At 44.1% G+C, this 19,262-nt stretch overlaps 1 protein-coding gene and 1 long non-coding RNA gene across 36 annotated transcripts in view; both read right to left on the bottom strand.

Annotated features, from left to right (window-relative positions):
* Positions 1–801: 801 nt before the first annotated feature.
* On the bottom strand, positions 802–9,163 carry LOC144318020 (uncharacterized). The gene is made up of 3 exons (XR_013383885.1): positions 8,912–9,163; positions 6,481–6,612; positions 802–1,047 (listed from the first exon to the last, which is right to left on the bottom strand). It is a non-coding gene; the product is annotated as an uncharacterized LOC144318020 (long non-coding RNA).
* A 7,809-nt stretch (positions 9,164–16,972) lies between these two features.
* ADGRL2 (adhesion G protein-coupled receptor L2) overlaps positions 16,973–19,262 on the bottom strand; it is a 619,232-nt gene continuing 616,942 nt past the window's right edge. For 25 of the 35 annotated variants that reach the window (XM_077905176.1, XM_077905183.1, XM_077905162.1 and 22 more), the window contains one exon: positions 16,973–18,993. In XM_077905176.1, the coding sequence (XP_077761302.1) occupies positions 18,239–18,993 (755 nt within the window). In that variant the 3' untranslated portion in view covers positions 16,973–18,238. The remainder of the gene's footprint in view (positions 18,994–19,262) is intronic. The other 10 variants (XM_077905191.1, XM_077905195.1, XM_077905197.1 and 7 more) reach the window with 5 other exon arrangements.

Below are 19,262 nucleotides of genomic sequence, written 5' to 3'. Positions count from 1 at the left end.
TTTTTTTTTATTTTTATTTTTTGCACTGTATCTTTTAATCCTTAAATAAGCTACAGTATTATTGTCTTGTTAAAGTCATAAAACTCTAACCAATTCAGTTTATGCAGCCCCCAAGGTGTGCTCATTCGCCATGCTATCTAGCCGGAGAGACCAAAGCAAAGGCAGAGAGCTATTGCACCACCATGGAATGTTCTCGGCTGTCTGCTGTGGCGGCGTTCCCAGTCCCACACGCTGTGCTCATCACCGCAGCCTCATCTGTTGCCCCTGGACTTCCGCGTCACCCCTGAGCCATGAGGTGCTGTCCCACCCTTGCATACACAAACCAGAAAGGTCAGGGAGCTCACGTCCCATGGGGCAAACGTTGACCAATGTGAGATACGGATGAAAGGATACAGTTTCCTCTCCGTCTGTCTATCCTCCATGCTATTTGGAGGCCAAGTAGCTTCATTCAGCTTCTCTGAAGACTTTGAGAAACCAGTTTCTCACAAAGCCATGGCCAGCTCTGTAACTTACCTCCTGAATACCTGTCCTCCTTTCCTGGCCTTGTCTTCCTTCCACCTCGCTTCGACTTCCCTGGCGTTTCCACTTCGTAAACTACTAGCACTGAAGCTTTCACTTCAGGTTTTGTCTGATAGAAAACCCATCCTACAAGAGAAAGCCATCCAGGACAGACCTGACGGGGAATCACAGACTCACAAACAAAAGATCTCTTTGGTAGAGCACCACACAAGGTAAACCATACAGCAAGAAAAATTTCTTTCCCATCACCATTTATCTGACACAAATAATAACGCAATCCTCTCCATACAGCATCATGTTAAAGAATAAGAAACATGGCAAACAAACTCATAAAAAGGCCAATATCTCTCTCTTGGTTAGAATGGGCTCTGCTTATGTTACAGTAACAAACCATTCCCAAATCTCAGACACTGAAAACGGATTTTTCTCCTTCAGCCAGTTCTCCACAGCAGCCGATCGTCCATGTAATGACGAAAAGATCCAGGCTGCTTCAATCCTGTGGCTCAGCATCTCAACCCATTGCCTCTACTGTAGACAATGAAAGAGAGAGAGTTGAAAAACTCATGCAACTGTTCATCGCCTCCACTCAGAAGAACACATGTGACTCTTGGCCATATGTCTTCCCCCAATTGTAAGAAGCTGGGAAGAGTACTTTTCAGTGGTCCTCGGAGGAGACTTCATGCTGAAAAACACTGGTGTTGTCGACTATAACCCAATAGAATCTACTTAGTAGGTAGCTACTGCTTGTCAACGTTTTATGTTAAAAGAAATGTGTTTACCAGAGACATAATAAATCAAAATTTGAAATATATATCAGAGTTCACTGATGCTACTTAATTCAGTAATCTGTCACAGGAGTCAGATTACTCAATGCCCATTGTTATTCAACACTCAAAGTCACTTGGGAGAGTCACTTTGACCTCACAGGCCTTGGTTTTTATTTTATTTTATTTTTTACTTTATTTAATTATTTGACAGAGAGACAGAGAGCGAGCACAAGTAGGCAGAGGGGTAAATAGGAGGAGAGGGAGAAGCAGACTCCCCCCCTGAGCAGGGAGCCCATGGTGGGGCTCGATCCCAGGACCCTAGGATCATGACCAGAGCCCAAGGAACAAGCTCAACCGACTGAGCCACCCAGGAGCCCTGGGCCTTGGCTTCTTCATCTGCAAGCAGGACACTCAAGTAGCGTCCCTTCCGGAGCTTCCACGTCATCAGTTTTGCCCCAGTCGGCCCTGGGCACTTGGGGTGCACCACCAAGAGACAGCCCAAGGCTGTGTGCTCGGTCCTGTACTGCCCTGCACTGCCGTGTCGCAGTCAGTCCTACGGCCACCCCCCCACCCCACTCCTCCCAGGATTTGAACTGGTGGGCACCGTTCATCCCGATTTCAGAAACCAGGACGCTGGGGTCGCCCCTGCTTGCGTTTCTTGCCGCGCTCCAATAAGTGATTGAACGCCACGGAAAAAAGTTAGTGCATGACTCCTAACACGGAACATGGTGCACTAAATTTTGTCATTTTCCCCACTGTTTTATTATCCTTACCTGTTGAGAGAAAAGTGATTAAGCCGTGAGTGTTAGCTTTACTTGCAGAGTTAGAAGAAGCAGTGCGTGCTACTGGAACGGCTCCTGCTCCGTGATTAGCTAATGGGGCGGAGGGCAGAGGGCAGGAGAAGGACCAGCAAGAGGTGCCTGGACCAGATCTCGGGAGCAACTAACGCATTCCCATTGGGGTGACAAGGCAGGCTTGGTGGCTGGGGCTCCCTGAAGACATGTATGATTTTCATCTTCTTTTTCCTTTTCCTTGTCCTCAGTCTCTGACCTCAAGGTTCAAGCCCTGCATCATGAAGCGCAAACATACGCAGCCAGGATGTGGCCATTCTGCCCACAGCCTTTGTCTGATTCCTCCTTATGGGTGTCACAAGATGGTATCCAGCCCCCCAGCACCTATTAATAGTGCATTGGGTCCCATCGGGCTCCACCCCAGCACCTATTAATAGTGCATTGGGTCCCATCGGGCCCCGCCTCTGCTCTTCCAGGTGAGCTAACTAAAACCGACTCCTGTTGTCTACATGCCTCCATTTCAGACCACACTATATGAATGTAGTTAAACAGAATTATCCACCCTGGGTGATGTTAGTGCCAAAGCAAGCCTCTTCTAAATAAGTATTAGGTTATGTTTTGAGTTCAGCACCTGTGGTTTTTGAGGAGTGGGCAAGTAGCACGTTAGAAGAAAGGAGAGATTCAGTATCATGCACTCGGTCTTGACGGGCTGCGGGGGGCAACGGGGGGTGGGAAGGGAAATGAAAGAGATCTTTGAAGACTGTGAGGGAAGGCATTTGGCAAACCCAAGAAGGGGAAACACTGTAGACACAGGAAAGCATGAAGGTATGCAATTAGAAGAAAATTGAGGTGTCTCCAGAATGAAGGAGGGCAGACACTGGATGAAGGGTGGAAAATTGAATTGAGTGGTAAGGAGATTAGTATGGGAGGAGAGAGAAGAATGGGTAAAAGATGCCAAGAACAACCAGAACGAGTAGAAGAAGGCGCAAGGGAGTCTCACTGCTCGCTCACACTCCGATATACACGGGGCTATTTCCTTGCATGTACAATTGGAGGTACAGCTTCTCAAATTTCTTCTCCTCCTCTACTTTCTTGGAGTTATGAGCGTCTAAATCCTGTGACTGCTGTTTCATTGTCTGAACTTTTGATTAGACTCAGAAGAGTTGCCAAAAACGTCCTCGAGTTCAGAACCATTTTCCGTGAAGCTCTGGGAGGAAAGGTCAGTTTACCTGCTTGACCCATTCGTTCGAGAAACATTTACTGAAATAATCTATTCCCCTAACTGCCTTGAGTTGATTTAAACCTCTTTTGTTATTTAGTCATAAATTCAAAAATATCCTTGGCTTCATTCCTCATGTATTAAGAGACCTGGATGTTGGCAGGATGTTTAAAATCTGAATAAACAAATTAAAAACTTATGAAAGTCAATGACCTGGATAATTAACACGTTTCAGAAATTATGGTCAACTGTGTGTAGATCCTACTCTCGAAACACAATCCTACCTTTGCTATGAAATAAAAAGAAAATGTCCTCGACTTTCCTGTCCCTCTCATGACACACAATTAGCACTCAAGTTCTTTATATCCTTCCTTCATAGTGTCTCGAACTAAGAAGACCTCCTTCCCATGCTCGTGCTCCTCTTTTCTACCTAATATCAAAGCCACTTCAATACTTCCAGACTACACTTCCCCCCTGGCACATATTCACCAGGGGACTAAGAACTACACACAATGCTATAAACACATCCGCAGTTGGTCATTCCTGTCCTCAGAAGCTCACCAAGGCCTGCCTTGAAGAGAACACAAGGCTTCTATCGCGCTATCCTCAACCTCCCATAACCTACCCTCAGGCTGTTCTCTGACCCCATTGTCCTCCACGGCCTTTCCCATCTCCACATTTCTCTTAACCCTTCTGTACTTAAGTTTCCTCATCATAGAAAGGGACAATAAGGGGCACCTGGTGGCCCAGTCGGTTGAGCAACCGACTTATGATCTTGGCTCAGGTCATGATCTCAGGGTCATGAGTTCGAGCCCCACGTCTGGCTCAGCCCCGGGCACGGAGCCTGCTTGAGATGCTCCCTCTCCCTCTGCCCCTCCCTCCACCACACTCGCATGCGCTCTCTCTCTTTCTCTGTCTCTCTATCAAATGAAGAAATCTTAAAAAAAAAAAAAAAAAAGGAAGGGACAACAATACTACCTTTCCTTCAGAAAGTTATTGAAGGATTCAGTAAGGGCCTGGCACCTAGTAATCATTCTCCGTATTAATATAATTATTTGTAGCACTAATGTAAATCCAGCTTTGATTATATGAATATATATATATTTCCTAATTCTCAAATGGGTGTTCCTTAGTGTGCCAAGTCTTATTTGCTGAGGCGACTCCCACGATCAGACTCTGAGTGAGGTGTTTTCACGTGGTTCACGTGGTTACTGTACTTAATCCGCTTTCGGTGGACCCTGAGAGAATACCGAATTTTCACAGAACCACCGGGTTCCTTCGGTGGAGAGAATAACCTGTTCTGTTTGCTCGATATTGTAGCAAATCAAGTACCAAGTGTAAGTGGAATCTATAAAGGTAGAGCAATGGTTCAGCCTGAAGCATGACAGCTGGTTTTATTGAGCACTGAGATCTATTTAAAACACTCTTTTTTCCAAAGCTATGTTGCATAAAGTCTGGATTTGGAACCACAACTCCAGAGTGGTCCTTGAGAAGGTTTTTAGTAGGGTTTCCAGCCAAACAGAAGTACCTGAGATAGAAGAAAATCTCTTCTGTTTTAAAATATCATCGGGAAATATTTTCTGACCATCTTTCATAACCTACTGAGAAATTGGTGTCTCAGAATATCCAAAATGTTCAACTACAGTATAAGCTATCCTGTGGATACTATTTCCTGTTTTTCTGTCTTATATAGAAATGAATCCAGTTATTATCCTTTGATATAATAATAATTCTACTTTGATTGTTTTAAGCAATTCTTTTCTTAAATTTAATAAATGCTGGGTTTTTTTGTTTTGTTTTGTTTTTGAGTCTGCTGTGTAGGTGTTAACAGACCTAATCATCTCTGTGCTTCCTCATTGAGCTTGTTCAAAAATTTCCTACACAAATTTGTAAAGGTCAAAGTACTGTGGTTTCACTGTTGGCAAATTTAATAAGAACAGTAATTCGAGTTCTTCAGCTAGACACTTTGCTATGATGTCAAACTGCTTATTTCACTAATTGACGAATACTCCAAGGTAAAAAACTTATATCTGTTTGATATGAGTAAACTTGAATGCATTTTAATGTTTTTAGTAAGTATTGATTTTTGTATTTGTTTTCTTATTTCTGTGTTTCATGTGATCTAATCTTTTTTGTATAGTTCTTTCCTTGATGATAAAAAGCTTTCTATATATAAGCCTCTTTATGTACATTTTTTAACTTCAAAAGTTCCAATTTTTATATTTAAGTCTTTAAGGCTCCCGATTTTGTTTGTTTGTTTGTTTTTGCATGTCACCTCAGGTAGGACTCTGTCCATTTTTTTTCCTCCAAAAGTAAAATATTTCCTACAGTAAAATATTCCTTTTTTATACTTTAAGGTCTCACGTAGACCAAGGGCCTCCCATAGGAAAAACTACTTTTGATTAGTCTCTGGGTCTATTTTATACCCATTGTAGATAGGTTAAAGAAATGTTTAAATAACTTCTATTTTATAATAAACAGGAGATTAAACATGGGAAAATAGCCCAGGTAAGTTTTTAAATTATGACAAAATATCTGTGACATCAAATTTACCATTTTAACCATTTTTAAGTATAAGTTTAGTGCCATTAGGTAGATTCACATTGTTCTGCAACCATCATCACCGTTCATCTCCAGAACTTTTTTGAACAACCAGAACTGACACAACTTTTCAGGCTGATCTCTTCTTTCCCTTTTGCTATATACTATTTTATCACGGTGCCATTTCGTTTTTCTCACTTGCTCAATAGGGTGTGTGGTTGACGCTGGTCCCAGGCATTCGCCCTCCAGGGGGCAATATCTTGAGATCTTCAGCTAGTGGGCAGGTTGACCCAAATCCCAATGCCTATGTATTCTTGGGGAAAGAGCTCTCCTAGACGGAGGCAGGACCAGGCAGTCCCACACCCTGTGTTGTCTCTGCTCCTCAGGGCTCACGACAGCAAAGGTCTCTAGGAGGTACCAGTGTCACGGTTCTTCTGACTCTGGCCACAGAAAGGTGCATGGTACTAACGCTGCCGGGCAATATGCTTAAATAATGAAGAAATTAATCAATCGGTGGACTTTGAGTAAAAGCGGATTGTGGGTGGGCTTCCTCCTCCAGCTGAGGGCCTGAACAGGACAAAGGATTGGCCTGCTCTGAACAAGAGGGACGTCGGCAGCCTGTGGTGAGGGCCTGGGGACTTACCCGCTGCATGGCTCACCTCCACTCGCCCAGTGGATTGCCAGCCTCCCGCCAGCGTGAACCAATTCCTTGAAGCAAATCCCCTTCTTCATGCATTTGCACATCCATTGGTTCTGTTCGTCTGGAGAACTTTGTCTAAATACAACAAATACCAAAACCTTAATTTTACTTGGGAAAGTTCCTTCCCTACTAGGCCTGTCTGTTAAGGGCAAAGTTTATCCTGGTTTTCTGATGATCAAACTCAATTCTCTGATGAAACAGCCTTTCTTAAGCTTTAATGGGTGATAAAAATCCTCAAGGATATCCTACTTCATTCCAAACACCTCCTTTCACCTCATGAAAGTAAATTTTCCTCGCAAAACTCTGTTACACCGGGGCCCAGGAACATTTAAACCGCATCAGCTTGTTACCGTTAAATATTCATATTTGCACTGCCAAGCAATATTGCATTTTAATACCAATTGCATTTTTAGGAAGGAAAGAGCTTGAACTTGCTGAATCAGATCGTATTCTCGACACTTCCAAACTCCTGTCAAACTCCTCTCAAGTCTCCCCTTCCTTTAGCTCACGTTGCCACTTTCCCGCACTCATTGGCACTGTTTGTACATTAGTCGATGTACGTCAAGACAACGATAATTAAATTTCACTTGAAGATCAGAGACAACGTGACTAAATTTAAACTTCCATCTTTCTGAAACAGGTCGCTTTCTTGCATTTCACAGAGGGGGGGGGAACTCGAAGATTAGGAAAGGAGTATAATTATCTTGTTCAAGATACTAGATCTTTCGAGAAACAATACAGTATTATCTTGGGTGGAAGGAGGGTAATCAGAAATTCAAAGCAGGCGTTTCTCGTAGTTATTTTACGTGTTCAGGAAGTTAAGCGCCCTTCCCTCGTGCAGAGACAGTTATTTGCAACAGCAGCAAAGGTGGACAAGCGGCAGGGAGTCGCCGCCGCCTTAGCAGCCGAGGGACCATCGCCCCATTCTCGGGGAGCACCCGGGGCAAACGCTGATTAGAATTACAAGCTGGGGGATCCCCGGGTGGCGCAGCGGTTTGGCGCCTGCCTTTGGCCCAGGGCGCGATCCTGGAGACCCGGGATCGAATCCCACGTCAGGCTCCCGGTACATGGAGCCTGCTTCTCCCTCTGCCTGTGTCTCTGCCTCTCTCTCTCTCTCTCTCTCATGAATGAATGAATGAATAAATAAATAAATAAATAAATAAATAAATAAATAAATAAATCTTTAAAAAAAGAATTATAAGCTGGAGAGAACACGCATTGCCCAGAAGCCGTCCCCAAGCGGTGATTCCGGGGAGGACTTCCACCTGATCCGCGAGCGTACAGAAGCGCCCAGAAGCGTGATGCACGAATGTCTTGAATAGGGTCCTAGTGGCTCTGCGGGCCCAGCGGGGTTGGGGGAGGGGTGGGGGGCGAGCCGGGGGCGCCCTCCTCGCCCAGCACCGCCGGCTCCGGGCCCGGGAAGCGCCGCTGCGGACCTGGGGGTCCTGCTGGGGCCCCGGAGCCCCCGCCGCGCCCACCGCCCGGCCACCCGGCCTCGCAGGCCCCGGACCTGCTCTGGCTTAGGGCGCTGCCCCGCCCTAGTCCAGCCCGGGGCACACCCTAATCGGAAAGCGGCCCAGGATAGCCCCGCTCAAATGGATACTGTAGGTAAAATGTAATTCAATCGCCGCCTGCGTGTGGACCCGCGTGACTGTGCAACTTTCTGCGTATCCCAGGGCCCCTGGCCCTATAAAGCAGCTACGCCTCTTGGTCTCGGGGTCCAAGTCCCTGCTCCGCTGCGTGGGGCGCACTTGGACCCAAGCCCGAGCTGGTAAATCGACCCTCGTGTGCTTGCATCGGTGTCGGCTCCTCCGTGGTTTCTCGGATTCGCGGTCTTGGGCACAACGCTGGGCTCCCCCCGCCGCGGGCGAGGAACTCGGGAGGGACGGAGGAGCAGGCGGGGGACTGAGCAAGTGCTCCCGGGCCCCCTTCCCGGCTCCTGACCGGCGCCCCGCAGCTGCTGGTGCGGGGGAGCCGGGGGGACGCGGAGCACCTGCCTCGTGGGCTTCCGAGCCTCCCGGGGCGCAGGGGGGTTAGGGTTAGGGATAGGGTAGGGGTTGGGTAGGGTTAGGGATTAGAGTTAGGGTTAGGGTAGGGTTTAGGGGTAGGGTAAGTGTAGGGTTAGGGTAGGGGTTAGGGTTAGGGTAACTGTTAGGGTTAGGGGTTAGGGTTAAGGGTAGGGGTTAGGGTTAGATGTTAAGGTTGGGGTTAGTGGTTAGGGTTAGGGGTAAAGGTTAGGTTTAGTGTTAGTGGTTGGGGTAAGGGTTAGGGTTATGGTTTGGGAATAGGGGTCAGGGTTAGGGGTCAGGGTCAGGGTCAGGGGTAGGATTAGAAGGCACTTTGGGAAGGGCAGCCGCGTCCCCTGAGCCCTCACCTGGCCGCGGCCCAGCCTGTGCCTCTCCCCATCCTCCACCTCCTCCGGATCCTAAACAAGCGCAGCTCTCCCGCCCGGAGTCCGGCCCGGCACTGGTGCGGGTGATGCGGGGGGGTGGGGGGGGCTCCGCCTCGAGCTCAGAGAGAGCCTCTTCTCGGCGGGTCGGTTCTCCCCCGGCTGCCCCCGCCCCGCCCCCCTGCGTCCTGCCCGCGGGGCACGGGAGCAGCTGCCCACCCGGCTCACGGGCTGTTACGAAAAATACGCGACTTTTAAAGGTTTCATTTCCTCCTGGAGCCCCGGAGAGCGAGGCGGAGCCACAGGCGGCGAGAGCAGCCCCCCGCCCCCCCTCCGCGGGCCTCCACCCGCCCCGCGCCCCGGCAGGTGCCCCCCCCCGCGTCCCCGCAAGCACGCGGGCGTTCACGTGTGCCGGGAGCGGGGTCACAGCGCCCTGGGGGGCCGCACCCGAGCCTTCGCCCCGAGGACCCCCCCCGCGGCCGCGGGGCCCGCGATGCTCCCCGGTGGGCGGCGCTGCTCGGCCTCGTGGGCTGGAGGTCACGGGAGTCCAGGGCGGTGATGCTGCTGCTCAGGCCGCGGCTGCGCAGGGGGTCGGCTCGGCGGGGCCAAAGCGCTGCTCGGCCCCTTGCAGGTCAGGCTCCCGGGGCAGAGGCTGGAAGCCCCTCGTCAGGCTCTGCTGGGGGGTGGGGGGGGGAGTCGGCTTGAGAGGCTCGCTCTCTCCCTCTGCTCTTAACCCCCCCCAATCAATCAATCAATCAATCAATAAAATACATAAATCTTTTTTTAAAAAAACAACGTAGTTATTTAACCTACCCAAGTTTTATCATTTTTATTTTTTTATATATATTATATTCTTTTTTAAATTTTTTAATTTTTATTTATTTATGATAGTCACAGAGAGAGAGAAAGAGAGAGAGGCAGAGACACAGGAGGAGGGAGAAGCAGGCTCCATGCACCGGGAGCCCGACGTGGGATTCGATCCCGGGTCTCCAGGATCGCGCCCTGGGCCAAAGGCAGGCGCCAAACCGCTGCGCCACCCAGGGGTCCCCCTTATCATTTTAATACTAGCTGCTCTGAGGCTACATAATGAATTTCCAGTGGAGTCCTCAGGGGAGCAGTATACAGCTAGGAAAACCAAAGAAGGACAACTTGCCCACACTGATGGGTCGCACAAGCCGGTATTGAAGAAAAGCAACCGTAGCAGCATTTGACATCTTGTCACATTCCGCTTTACATAGTTCAAGAGCGGCGAGGTTGAACCGTGGTGCGAGGAGTCAGGCAGCGTTACCCCTGGGGGTAGAATGACCTGGAGAGGACACCTGCCAAGCGTTGGAGCTCTGTAATCTGGTTCCCATTCTGGGTGCTACGTTAGCTCGCTCATTTCGGGAAAACATAGTGAGAGCTGCTCTGATAATCTGTATGCTGAGTAATAATAATAATGTCATACTTCCTTGTACGGTTGTGAAAATCAAATGAAGTAATGTAAATAAGAGACAGAGTGATCTCACTAAACACCAATTCCCTTCCTGTCTTCCAACCTGGGCATAACAACAGACATCATCCAGCACCCCAAGGGGCATTCAAGATTTTTGGTCACCACACTCCGTCAGATATATTATATTGCTCCAGTCACACAGAACTCCCTTCAATCATCGCATGCTTTTTCACACCTGTTTGCTTTTCACACAATTTTCCATCTACCTAGAGTGTTCCTTCTCTATTTTGTTCGCTTAGCAGGCTCCTACGCAGCCTTCAAAACCCAGCTCCAACACCATCACCTCAGTGAAGCCTTTATTAGGATTCCTTTCAGTCAATCACTCTCTCCTTTGTGCTCTCACAATAATTAAGCTTTTATCTTATTATGTTGTAATTATCCTTTTAAATGTGTTTTGGTTTCAAGCCATGTAAGTTGTATCATGACAAGGTCCCTAGGAACCTAGGTTCTTGGGTTCTCCAGTGACTAGATTTTTAATCTTCAGCAAGTTGCTTCACCTTGCCTAAGCTTCAGTTTCCTCACTTACAAACATGAGGGTAATCATATAGGAATGCCACAAAAATTAGAATTTTTAAATGAAATAATATTCGTGAAGGGCTTAAAGACGGAACTCGGGCAACAGTAGGGAATCAGTGTTAATTATTACCATTATTAATTCAAGGGCAGAGACATCCTTCAATGCTGTGTTCCACCGCCTACTTTTATACATAAAACACATAGTAGACAGTCAACATCATCAGAGAAAGAGGAGCTCAACAAAGCAAGGGACTTGTCGACTGCTTTGTAGGCAAGAACAAGAATGCAAAAGGAAGGAGAAGAGAAAGTAGAGAAGTGGAAAGCTGAGTGACACACTTCTCTGCATAAGATAAATATTTTTTTAATTAGCCAAATTAATATTCCAGAAGGAGACGGAGAGACCTGCTCCCCCTTGCTCTCATCAACCCAGATCACTGCAGAAAGCTGAGTATTCCCTGGAGTCACCCATCCCTCGTAGGCGGGAGCCGGTGCATTGTTAGCAAAGTGTTACTGATATATCCTAGCCACATGGCTTGAGGCAGATAATGACAATCCAGTTGAAGTCCTGATGACTGATTATTTTCATAAAACTTAAAGTCAGGAGATGTTTATGCTACTCACAATATCTTCCTAAGAAAAAAAGCTGCTATCTATGGAGCGCCTATCACGTGCCAGATGCTGCGCTAAGGCACTTTACATACATTACTTCTAATCCGCACAGCAACCCTTGGCAAGGTAGGCTGATTCCAATTTTACGGAGGAGGAAACAATTTGAGAGAGGTTAAGCAATTTGCCCAAGAGAGAGCAAAGTTAAACCTATGTCTGTGTGAATCTAAAGTTTCCATAGCCATTATACCTCTGCCTCATTAAATTATTTATATGAATATCTTATCATATACAATAAACACTAAAATTGGGATAAATACATAAGAATTACAAGGAGGAGTTACATGCTGGAGACTCTTTTTCAAAGCTGCCACCTTCGTGGCCGTAACTCGGGCTGACTATTGAAAAAGAAAGTCAACAAAAAAGAAATTAAAGAGAAACAAAGGGATTGCTTTTTTTTTTTTTTAAGAATGTGAAGGGCCGAAAAGAAAATTAGAAGGAAATTAAAAAGTAAAATGAAAAAGAAATTTAAAAGAAGCAATTTATTTCCAATGAAGATGAAAGATTCAATACTACAAAACAATAGAGACTATATGAGATTTTTAGAAACGTATATGAAGCTAGAGGACACTAAGTAGGCAGTCCACATGATAAAATGCATACTCTGGTAAGAAAAAGGGCTGAAATCCAAGAAATGAAAAGATGACATAAAAGTAGATACGATGAAGAACTCAAGTGGTTTTTCCTAAGAAAATGACCACACCACCACCACCACCTGCCGTAGTTGGATTACGCTTCCAACCAACTCTTCATTTTTCAAAGGAAAAGAATAGGTCTCTGGCCAAATGTTGAAGACAGTGCTTGATTATGAACTTGAAAAGCTCTAAATACCGAAATACACACACACACACACACACACACACATCCACACACTCTACCTTACACATCATTTAGATTTAAAACAATATTATTAAAGCAGTTAAGGGGAATCAAATATTTTGATTTTTCATTGTTATTACAACTTGATTGTGGAGAAGAAAAGGCATGTTTTTTCATTTTGTGGTTGTTGACTGAATAACCCAGTATTATTTTATTGGTCAGGTGAGGAGTAGAATTCGACATCCTCACTCAAGATCTTTTTTTAAAAAAAAAAAAAGGATTTCATTTATTTATTCATGAGAAACACACGGAGAGAGGCAGAGACACAGGCAGAGAAGAAGCAGGGTCCATGCAAGGAGCAGGACGCAGGACTCAATCTCGGGACCCCAGGATCACGCTCTGGGGGGAGGGCAGGTGCTAAACCACTGAGCTACCCAGGCGTCTCCTCACTCAAAAGCTTTTGCTTCTTTTTCCTATCATAACTTCCTCATGATGACCTTTTATTTCCAAGGGAAATGGTAAATTAGTAACCAGTAAACTTTACATTAGACTACCATCCGGCTAATGGGCTGCCCACTTCTGTTAAAATCTGATGTCAATAGATGGTTTTTTTAAATCAAGGGTATCTTCTTCTGAACACTTTGACTTAACCGACTACTTCATTTGCCTTTACAGCCCTGTCAACTCAAAACCAACCAACCAACCAACCGATGAGCCAACCCTCTGTGACTACCGTCAGACAAAGAGTCCATCAAGTATAAAGAATATTCTTGGAAGTCCAAGTGAAGCCAGAGGGGACATATGTTGGCTAAATGCTCAAACTCTGTAGCCAAACAAACATCATGCCACCGTAGGTCCGGCCACTCACCAGCTGTGAGGCCTTAAGCAAATTATGTATCTTCTTTTGCCAAAGTGGAAAATGAGTACCCTTCTCAGAGGACTGTTGAGAGGATGGAGTGCAATAAAGCACATAACATTTAGCACAGAGCCTGGCACATATGAAGCATCTATTAAATGGTAGGTGCTAGCACGTTTATTGTTGTCATATGTAAAGTTAGTAAACGAGACATCATTTAGTCTATCTTTTAAAAATTATGCAGCAATTCTGGTTTTGTAGCTCCTTTATTATACCATTAAAAGAATTTACTGTGTGTTCGTGCTATGTTTTGGTTTAAAAGCCATTTATTAGGATTGATATTTCAGCAGAAAAACATAAATGAATCTTTCATCTAATCAATATCTCTGATACCTATCATTATTATTCCTGGGTATTCTATATAGTAGCTGTCAGCCTTTCTAAAAGAATAGCAAAAGATCGGTCATTTTATGCCTAATAAAATCAAACAGCAAGGCCCTGTTGCTGTGACTGCCAAAATGCTTTTTAAAAAGCTTAGTTCTGACATATGACTTAAGAATGCTTATGAAAAACAGTCGTAAAACTATTCCAACCTTGATCATTCCTCACTGGTCTCCTATGCTCAGGCAACTCTGGGCTTGCTTACGACTAACTATGCCTCTTAAATATTTCTAAGGGATTTTGGTCGTAGAGCTTCAATAAGCAAATCATAGGAGACAGGTGTCAAAGATTCACAGGACAGTATTTTTTTTTTTTTTTTCCATAGCAGGTGAAGATTTGGGTCAGCTCAGTTATCTGTGCTGGGTTATCTGTTTTGTTTATTTCATACAGTGATCTCTAATGTTAAATGTTAATATTTAATATTTAGCATCTCACAATGTATTAATTCCGAAAAATTTTGCCAGTTAAAACAAGAGGCTTTAAAAAATCAGACCGACCTCTGAAGACTTCTTTCTCAGAAACTGCACACTGAGTAAACAGTAAAGCCATCAGGAAAAGGACAAAGATTCCAGAAAACCTTATTGAGAGATGAGGGGTGATCTGTCAATATTTGAAAAATGTTTATAGTAGATTTAACGAGCCTCATTATATGGTGCACCTACAGCTTAGTACACGTTGGCTAAGCATGTGATCTGCTCAACAGTCAGGTTTTTTGTTTGGTGCAATGTGTTTCTAACGTAGCTAACAATGTGTTTCTATGATCATTTGGAGAAAGAGTGAAGGAACAGAAACTCATTTCATACCATTCAAATGATAACTAGGACTGCCATGAAACAATCCGCAAGCCCACGACTACAGTTTAGGGACTCCTCAAAATCAACTTGATGTTCACTAGCAGGAAACAGGAGATACGGCATTTTCATCAAAAAAACCCCACACTAATTTGATTACCATGTGAAGCAACCTTCATCTGCATTCAACATGTCAGTAACTCTTCATGCGAATGTGTGAGATTACATGCAACAGTGCCAGGGGAAGAGAAATATGTGGAACAGAGGATCGTGGGGACACTTGGTACCAACTTTTACTTGCAAAACACTGCAGGGATTATCCTGTCTTTAAGGAAAATTTCAGTATAACCAAATATGAAGAGCTGTTTTCCTCCCAGAAAGCCAACTGGTATGCATTCATTCAAGTTTTTTTACTTAGGTGAAAACTGCAATAAAAATGTACTGAGTTAAAATTCTTCACCACTCTATCCCATGATAGCATCTTGAAGGTCAGTTTTAAGTCTGAAGTTCCAAGCTGAATTGATGGAAACATACATTTTCTCCTTTCTCATTTAAATAAATGAAGCAAGCCTCCTGAATACACACACCCCTTTAACAAGTGCACATGAAGTCCTCTTTTAAATTTGTTAGTGAATTTGTGCACAATGCTTCTTTGTGGAGAGAGGCTAGTGGCGGTGATTTTGTCAAATAATTGTAGCTGTTGTTTTACTGCTTTAAGTATCGTATGTAACTACCTCCAATGAATGTGAAATGTATTTGAATTGACAACTATTCAAGTAGTTTATAGATTTGTATAGATTCTCTTCCTTATACCTAAATGATTTTAAAAGCCCAGAAGACGAATAGGCTATAGGTGTGTGTGTGTGTGTATGTGTGTGTGCGCGCGTGTGTGTAAAATAACACCACCAAGCCTATATTTTAAAATAAAATAGAAGTCAATCAAGCTGCATCTAAAATAAATGGAAAAAAAATCCTTATTAGTAGACCGGTTGTATCTGTCCCTGGGAATAGACACAGTAATGTGAGTAAAAGTTTACAGTTGTGCCTATCACAAAAGGAAACAATCGAGGATGTGGAAATTCTATATCCAGATGAGGTCCGAGAAGTCCCAAAGAAACCATTGGGGCTAATAAACAGAATAATGTGTCAGTCAATAGATTAATAATTTGAAACATAAGACATTAATTTGCACTAGGGGACATCCTGAATGGAATTTAAGGCAACATTTATATACTTTTAAAAAGAAATCCGTGTTATAGATGATCCCTCTTTTGGTGACAAGGATGAAAGAGCTTCCAAACGGTGTTCTCCACCATAGACTCAGAACAAATCATGTTTTCTAAAGAGACAGTAGCCATTTGGGTACTAGGTGCTTATGTACCTGTTCATATCGAACCAGTTTTACAAACTGCTTCAAGGGAAAAAAGTATCACTAACAATAATCAGTGCTACTTTTTTGGTTTGTTTGGTTAATTCATTCCTGCACCAGCCTGACCCTAGATAGTTTGTACACTGGGAGGTACATAGCACACACCACTGTATAGTTTGATAGGAAAAAAGTTTAGCTAAATAGGAAATTAAAGTGTTTTATTATATAATGCCCCCCAATTAAAGTTCTGTAAATTCCTGAAGAATTTTAGCCAATGAAATAAAAATACCCTTCAGATTATTAAATCTGTTTGAATATTAATAGAATTTCTTATAGCCAATCTCCAGCTTAAATATTAACTATAGATGAATACACCCCTCTGTTGTTACCCTATTATTAAATATTGGTACTTTTATTATATAGTGTCTGCCTTACTGTATCTGTATTTAGGTAGATCAATAGATACTTAATTTTTCTCACTATTCTTTTTTAAATCCAATAGGCATGACAAAGTGTGTCCACATAAAAAAATGAAGCTATTTCTTGGTGGAAGCACTTGAGCATCACTACCCTTTAGAAGATTTTGGTATAAATGCTTATGACGTAGACAGGAAAAACCTATTTGTTGAGATTCAATATGATTTTTGAACCTTTCCATGATCACAAATATTGTCATTGGCAGCTTCCTATAGGAATAGTCACAATCTTCAAATTGTAAACGTTTGTTTTAGGAATTTCTTCTCAATTCTGCTGACAACTCAAGTTTTTTAATGATGCCCAAATTTGATTGCAGAATTTCCAACCCTTCTTTTTTTTTAAAATCTTTGTTTGAGTTCTGATGCAACAAGCAAATGTACTTTCAGTATATTTCTCTATCGAATAAGTTTCTTGCCAGATTCTGTGTGTGGGTAATGGGCAATTCGAACACACGTATATTCTCGGCAGCACACGGAACCATCAGGCAACTTAACCATATTCTTTCTCACACCCGTGGGTCATTATTACGAAGGGACCTACACGTGCCATGGGGAGGGGTGGAAAGGACCAGTGTGTTAAAGCCAACTACGGATCATACATAAGAGTGCACGCTAACTACTTGAAAAAATTCACATTTATTTACTGTCAAACCGTGTTAAACTTTACACTGGATATTAGTGATGGGCTCATTATTAACAGGTTTACACAAAGGGATGAAAAGAAAAGCAGAATTTTGCGGAAACAATTTACATTTCATTAGAACTTTATCATAAAATAAATTAATTACTAAATATAGGCAGAAGGAATATGGAAGAGTAATATTTATGTTTTATTTTATTTTTTAAAAAAGAATAGGCACCTTTTGTTCACTAGAAAGTTTGTGAGAAGTGCCCAGTGCCCTCATTGCCCTCTGTTCAAGAATAAACAGAGGGATAACACACACTCTTTTCTAGATTTCACCACATTTTGTGCAAGGCATGGCATAACTGGCTTCGAAGAGTTTTTTTTTTTTTTTTCCTCATTTATGATAAAACGCGTTCTTTTGGCAATAAGAAATTTAAATGTAAGAATAAAGACTAACTGGTCAAAGCAGAACACTGTGTACAGTGGAAAATAAGTGAAAATGGGTAGAACTTACCATGACAAAGTGTAAGAAAAAACATTTCATAACATATGTGCAACCAAGAGCTTTTCACAATATTTCCTTCAAACTCTTTAAAATTATTTTAATGACAATTATATTTCAGTTGGACACAAATGTATTTATTTTACCCTAGCAATAGAACAAAATATAATTTCTTTAGCCATTTTTCATGAGAATAGTTCATTGTACAGTTGAGGAAACATATGAAATAAGGCCTGTGGCTTGATTGCTAGTGGTTAAACATGTTTTCAATCTTTGCCTCAATGTAAAAGATTTGCAGTGAACTGCAAACTGACGCAGAATAGCTCTCCTGCTTTTCCAAGTCTTGTCAGGAACAGTAAGGTACAGTAAATTTGTCCCACAGGATTTGAAAGCCCACGTCTTGTATATAATACAATGCAGGCCTACAAAAATGGTGCAGCCGTATTTACAGATGGAGTCCACAGACTGCTGCAAGTACAATGGCTGGGGAAGTCTTGGTCTCACTTGCTTCACAATTTCTCTAGACAGCAGCAGAATCTTAAAATACCTGGTTGGCATCTCTTTTCTCTGTAACAAATAATCATTTTAGTATACTCTGTGTATATACAAAGTTTTTGTACGTTCTATAAAAATTCACAGAACTTCAAGGTTCAGTCACCTCTGTACACCGGGGGGAACCACAGGTCAACAGAGCCACCTGGTCAGGGCCAACGGGGTCTTGGCCCGCACCTGCCACGCGTGGGGCCCGCGGCGCGATTAAAGACTCGTGACCAGCTGCATCTGTCCTTCCCTAACGTCTCCCTCGGGAATGCACCCTTCTTTGTTGATGGGGATGATGTAGCCGTCACTATTGCCCCGGCTGATCTGGTAACACATCTGAAGCTGACGGCCGGCTCCCAGGTTCGGCATGCTTTTGTAGTAAATGTCCTCGTTCTCGCTCCGCCTGGAGGGGGACAGGTCCTCCTCCAGGTCGGGGCTGCTCTCCTGGTAGGGAGAGTCTCTAAGGTTGGGCATGCTCGTGTAGAGGGAGTCTCTGTTGGGGGACTGCAGGTGGTCCTCGGCCTCGGCGGTCAGCTGGGACACGTAGCTGTCGGTTCCCTCGGGCTTCCCCTTCTTCGGGGGCTGGTACAGAAGGGAGTGAGTCCGCTGAGGGATGAGCGGGGCCTCGAGCTCCTTGGGATGGAGCTCCAGCCCCGGGTTGTCGCCGTGCATTAGAGAGGAGGCGTCCGCCACGATGGCATCGTCCTCGCTGCTGCTACCTCCGATCACAGGTTTGACTGGCAGCGTGAGCTCCAGGTTGGGAGTCTTGCCGCCGCCCCGCAGGTTGTTGTGCACTAACTCTGAAATGATCATTTTCTCGAAAGCCGTATCATTCAGACTTAGTCCACAGTCCACGACTTGCACGCTGTCGTTGTAGTCCCCCTTGCGCAGCGAGTAGCTGTTGTTAAAATTACCATTTAGCGGTAGAGTATCCATGGCACTTGTATCCCTGGCATTGTTCAGTGAATGTCCTGCAACGGAAAAGGGAGGGGGGGGTCCGTTATTGCCTCGGTTCCTTCCTCAAGGATCTTTTACTTCTTTTTTGTACAAAACTTTTTAATGTCGTTCAGGACAAAGTTGTATTTGAAAGCTAACACTTGAGAAGTGCCAGGCTTTCCCGCATTCCCAACTGTAAACAGTTGCAACCCCTTAGATAATAGGAAACAGTGTGAAAAAATACTATTTTCCAGGGAGGGAAGGTGGCATACGGAATATTACTTGTATCAATTTCGAGGAGACG

The sequence above is a fragment of the Canis aureus genome, chromosome 8 (assembly GCF_053574225.1).
Source record: "Canis aureus isolate CA01 chromosome 8, VMU_Caureus_v.1.0, whole genome shotgun sequence".
Classification (NCBI taxonomy): domain Eukaryota; kingdom Metazoa; phylum Chordata; class Mammalia; order Carnivora; family Canidae; genus Canis; species Canis aureus.
Note: the sequence above shows the minus strand (reverse complement) of the source record. Positions and strands in the feature narration are given on the sequence as shown.